Raw genomic sequence first — 6171 nt, 5'->3', positions numbered from 1 at the left:
GCTGGGACCCCCATCTTGAACCGTTTCAGTTGAACAAATCGCTCCCAGTACTTATTCTCTTTACTCTATTGCTTGTTTCAGTCATTTGACTGCGGCCATGCTGGAGCACCGCCTTTAATCAAGCAACACGACCCCGGGACTTATTCTTTTGTAAGCCCAGTACTTATTCTATCGGTCTCTTTTGTCGAACCGCTAAGTGACGGGGACATAAACACACCAGCATCGGTTGTCAAGCAATGCTAAGGGGACAAACACACACACATACACATACATATATATATATATACACACATATACGACGGGCTTCTTTCAGTTTCCGTCTACCAAATCCACTCACAAGGCTTTGGTCGGCCCGAGGCTATAGTAGAAGACACTTGCCCAAGGTGCCACGCAGTGGGACTGAACCCGGAACCATGTGGTTGGTAAACAAGCTACTTACCACACTTATTCTATCTGTATCTTTTGCGAACCACCAAATTACAAACCGATTATGGTTGTCAAGAAGTAGAGGGTGGTTACAAACACACGATATGTAAACCTAAATGTATGTGTGTGTATATATACACATACAGTGGAGCATATTAGTTTATTCAAGTTTGTTAAAAATTAGGGGAAAGCTCAGAGTAAGATAGGAATGCTTTATGCAGTTTCATCAGCATCGTTTAAGGTCCGCTTTCCATGCTAGCACGGGTTGGACGGTTCGACCGGAGTCTGGGAAGCCAGGGGCTGCACCAGGCTCCAGTCTGATCTGGCAGTGTTTCTACAGCTGGATGCCCTTCCTAACGCCAACCACTCCGCGAGTGTAGTGGGTGCTTTTTACGTGCCAGGGGGGAGTCTGGCATCGGCCACAATCGGTTGGTGCTTTTAATGTGCCACCGGCACGGAAGCCAGCCAAGGTGGCGCTGGCATTGGCCATGTTCGGATGGTGCTTTTTATGTGCCACCGGCACAGAAGCCAGTCAAGGCGGCGCTGGCAACGGCCACGTTTGGATGGTGCTTTTTATGTGCCATGATTGAATAAATAATACAATTATAAATAAATTGAAATATGGATATTTATTTAATTACTGGTTATTGTTTAACTCCAGATCAGCTCCGATCAAGCTGACAGGCTTGTGATCATAAGCATTCCCACCATGACCCGCCTGTCTTTCTTTCCAAATACAATATATCTTGAACTACCATAATCCAAGCTATTTTATTCTGGCCCCACCACCCTCTTGTTTAGACACTTCAGTATCACATGAAAAATGTTTTTACTTCTATTTCTCAAAGTGAGAAAATGGTCTACAGTAATCAGTGCCATCATATATGCAAAACCTTGCAATGAGGTGTTGTATCGGAGTGCCTTGCTCAGCAATTTACCCGTAGCTCTTACGGAACCTCGACACATCGAGGAAGTCACTGAATCAACCACTCATGAGGTAATTGCCATCGGAGTTTCTTGAGGACATTACTATATATTCTTTTACTTGTTTCAGTCATTTGACTGCGGCCATGCTGGAGCACCGCCTTTAGTCGAGCAAATCAACCCCGGGACTTATTCTTTGTAAGCCCAGTACTTATTCTATTGATCTCTTTTGCCGAACCGCTAAGTGACGGGGACGTAAACACACCAGCATCGGTTGTCAAGCAACGCTAGGGGGACAAACACAGACACACAAACATATACACACACACTTATATATATATACATATACACGACAGGCTTCTTTCAGTTTCCGTCTACCAAATCCACTCACAAGGCATTGGTCGGCCCGGGGCTATAGCAGAAGACACTTGCTCAAGATGCCACGCAGTGGGACTGAACCCGGAACCATGTGGTTGGTTAGCAAGCTACTTACCACACAGCCACTCCTGCACCTATATATATATATAGTTTTAATTGAAACCCTTTTTTGAAGTGTTAGTTAATACTTTATTGCAGGTTTTATTCACTTGTTACTTACTTATGTCACATCCTGAAGTTTCGTACCCCACCCAAACATTGTCATGATCCACCGTTGTGGTACATCTTCTCACTTTGAGAAATAGAAGTCACTGAATCAACCACTCATGAGGTAATTGCCATAGAGTTTCTTGAGGACATTACCCAAATCACTGATTGCGGATCCTGGGTGGATGTTGTTTACCTGGACTTTGCTAAGGCCTTTAATTCTGTGCCACACAAAAGACTTATGGTGAAACTCTCTGCAATGGGTGTAAGAGATGATCTCTATGACGGGTTCCTTCATTATCGGCCGAAAACAGGTTGTCACAGCTCTACGACAGCACTCTTCACCCTATGAGATGACATCTGGTGTACCACAAGGATCTGTTCTTGGCCCCCTTTTATTTGTTGCATATGTTAATGACATAGATGCCAACTTAAAGAATGCCACAGTGCTGTAAAATGCAGATGACATCAAGCTGTACCTCGAAATAAAGAGGACAGATCCTGTACACTATAGATCTTTATTGCAATCAGACCTGGACACAATGCAGCAGTGGATCATGGACTGGCAACTCAAGCTGGCTGTGGACAAATGTCCCACTATGCATTTTGGGAGGAAAAACCCAGCGTCTACTTACTCCCTCCACAACACTAATCTCAAAAAGTCTTCTTGTGAATGTGATCTGGGCATTATTGTCGACAGCGATTTGCGTTGGACAAAACACATTGCTAAAATTGCCAAGAAGGCTGAGGGTGTCTTAGCATCACTTACCAAGTCCTTTGTGAGCCACTCTCTGGCTATCTATCTGAGGCTTTATATAGCTATGGTGTGATCTCACCTGGAACCCCTATCTTGCCCAGGATATTAATCGTCTGGAAGCCGTTCAGCAACGTGCAACCAAGAGAATACCCTCCATCAGGTATCTACCATATTCTGAATGCCTTACTTCCCTGGGCATGGATACATTAAAACTCCAACGTCTGGCAGCTGACTTGGCAGACACCCATAAAATTATTAACCATCTTACAAACAATAACTCTGAGCACCTTTTCAAACTCCATCTGTCTAACACCCATGGACATGTTTACAAAGTCAGAAAACAGCACAGCTCCCATGACTTTCGGAAACATTTTTTCATGCTAAGAGTTGCTGAAGCATGGAACAAACTGCTGGCATCAGTTGTTAGTTATCGGAGCACTGCATCCTTCAAAACTTCCATGCTTTCTGAGATTTGCCAACACTACACCTGATTTTCTCCCCTCCATACACACGCAAGCATGTATCTGACTCATAGACTGTTCACTTCCCAGACATTTGTACATTACTGCATATGCTTTGTATGCACTTTTGACAAGTTGTGGTGCACCTGAGCACCGTATACAATAATTTCATTATTATTATTATCACTTCAAAAAGCAAAAAACTTTCATTCAAGAGAAAGCTGGTCTTCATGCAATAACCCATCTCATGCAGTGAAGGATTCTAAGGAATACCAGCAGCAAACAGGCTTCTCTGAAGGTCATTTGATGGAATGGCCGCCTTGTTCCCTGACTTAAACCCGATCCAGAAACTGTGAAATGTCCTGAAGCCTTTTGAGTGGATTTGGTAGATGGAAACTAAAAGATGGACTGCAGTTTTCAAGTAAAGCTTCCCTCTGGGATGCTGCTCAAAGCATGACACAAGAGGATATACTCACCTTGACAAATTCAGTGAATCAATGCGTAAAGAAGGTTATTGCATGTGGAGGGTTTATGCCTATCACTGTGTTGCATAATAGTGGTTTTATCTCTAATTCATATTTTACATATATATATATCAACTAAATGCTAACATAAATGAAACAAAGGCACATACACATATCATTTAATGTCACACACACACACACGCAATGTGTGTATGAGTGTGTGTGTATTTCTCACTCATGTATGTTGATGACAAAACTGTAAAATGTGTGCAATTCAAGAAAAGTCTTTTGCAATATTTGCTTTGTATCAGTTCACCAATACTCCCTTGTCATTTGTACCATCTGAACTGCAGTGAACCAGTGATTAGCCCACTTGAAATCTGTAATCAATGACACTATGGTTTGACAATTCCATTACCATCATCATTATTAAAATTCCATGTTTGATGCTGGTAAGGATCAAACAGTTTAAGGCGGCAAGCTGGCAGAAACGTTAGCACGCCGGGCGAAATGCTTAGCGGTATTTCGTCTGCCGTTACGTTGTGAGTTCAAATTCCGCAAAGGTCGACTTTGCCTTTCATCCTTTCGGGGTCGATAAATTAAGCACCAGTTACGCACTGGGGTCGATGCAATCGACTTAATACCTATGTCTGTCCTTGTTTGTCCCCTCTATGTTTAGCCCCTTGTGGGTAATAAAGAAATAGGTAAGGTTCAAACCGTTTGACAGGGATCCAATGGACCTAGGGACTATATTTAGCACAGAGTCTGTTCAGTTTAATTTCTATAGCTGGATGTCCTCTCCATGCTGGGTACCTTTTTTTGTACCCCAGCACTGGTGAAATTGCCATGCAATTTGTGAGACTACAAACCTTGACTGGGGAGAAGAAACATTATACTAAGTAAATATGGAAGTAGAGAAGGATGCAGTATGAGAGAAATATATATTCAATAAAATAAATGGAAGTTTAAAGAATTGATGACAAAACAATATCAACTAGTTTTATTTAAAAAAAAAATATAAAGCATTTATTAAAATCTTACTTTTGTGATTCAAGAAATATACATGACTATTTACAAATGTTTTTAGAATGGTATCTGAACAGGTGTGAGTGTGTGTATGTATGGATGTGTATGTGGTTTCAATGTAGCAAAAAAAAAAAACAAACAAACCAACAAGCTTCATCATTTTCAAAGGATGGCTGGCAAATGAATTGCTGTGAAGGACACATTTAAATAATAATGTGCATAAAGTCACATGCCTGCAAAATACAACAGACATACGAGACCGGTTTAGTAACATGGAAATTAGGACATTGCAAGAAAAAATTTTTGAAGGCAAATAAAGGGAAATAATGATTTATAAAAAGAAATTATTTATAAAAAACCTGAAATATGTAAGAAAATAATTATGAAAAAAATGACATGTAAAAAAGAACATTAAAAAAAAACTATCAAGAATATCTAAAAAATATAAATTAAAAAAAAATTAACATCGAATCCTTCTGATACCAACCCACTTGAGACTGTCATGGTTCCATAATACAAACTTTCTGCTTTAGGGTGATCTAAAGTAAAACCTGCCATCAAAATTTCTGTTAACTTGTGCTCCAAACATCAACTTAATATGAGTCATTTTGCTACATACATATGATGGACTCTCCCGTTGAAGACGACGTATGAGCGTTCAGCTTTTGCCGCCAAACGACCTATGCAAATGATTTGTTAATAGTGATCAAATGGTCATGCCACACATTAGCTCACGCTCTCCATCAAATTGACGTTGTCTGAACAGGTCCACAGTATACCACTCACCAGGTGTCAAAGTGATCGCAGAGCAACATGAGAGGAACTGTTTTGCTCATGAACACCATGCACCGCCCAGTCTAGGAATTGAAATCACTATCTAGTGATCATGGGTGAAACACCCTAACTACTAGGCTATGAACCCTCATATACATATACATATATATATATACATTATCATCATCATCGTTTATCGTCCGGTTTCCATGCTAGCATGGGTTGGACGATTTGACAGGGCTGGTGAACCAGATGGCTGCACCAGGCTCCAATCTTGATCTTGCAGAGTTTCTACAGCTGGATGCCCTTCCTAACGCCAACCACTCCGAGAGTGTAGTGGGTGCTTTTACGTGCCACTGCCACGGGGCCAGTCAGGCGGTACTGGCAACGACCTCGCTCGAATCTTTTACACATGCCACTGGCACAGGTGCCAGTAAGGCGATGCTGGTAACCATCACACATGAACGGTGTCTTTTATGTGTCACCGGCACAGAGGCCAGATAGCCGCTCTGGCAACAATCACACTCGGATGGTGCTCTTAATACCCTACTAGCATGAGGCTATTTTTTTATATATTTTAATATTTTTTCTTTCTTGTTTTCCTTCATTTTTCGATTTTCTGTTTTGTCAGTCCTCTATGGTTTACTCTCCATTGCTCTATTCTACCATCTTTCACCCCTAGCCCTTGGTTTCCCATCAATAAACAGCAACACTCCTCCCCCAAGCATCACCTCCTAACTGTTCACTCTTTCCT

General features: G+C 41.5%; 1 protein-coding gene across 3 annotated transcripts in view; it reads right to left on the bottom strand.

Moving 5' to 3' along the window:
* Positions 1 to 4596: 4596 nt before the first annotated feature.
* The window catches only part of LOC115224341 (RPA-interacting protein A), a 42368-nt gene continuing 40793 nt past the window's right edge, over positions 4597 to 6171 (bottom strand). For 2 of the 3 annotated variants that reach the window (XM_036513503.1, XM_036513502.1), the window contains exon 8: positions 4597 to 4876. In XM_036513503.1, the coding sequence (XP_036369396.1) occupies positions 4847 to 4876 (30 nt within the window). In that variant the 3' untranslated portion in view covers positions 4597 to 4846. The remainder of the gene's footprint in view (positions 4877 to 6171) is intronic. The other variant, XM_029795213.2, reaches the window with a different exon arrangement.

The sequence above is a fragment of the Octopus sinensis genome, linkage group LG25 (genome assembly GCF_006345805.1).
Source record: "Octopus sinensis linkage group LG25, ASM634580v1, whole genome shotgun sequence".
Lineage (NCBI taxonomy): Eukaryota > Metazoa > Mollusca > Cephalopoda > Octopoda > Octopodidae > Octopus > Octopus sinensis.
This window is presented reverse-complemented; position numbering and strand designations above follow the sequence as displayed.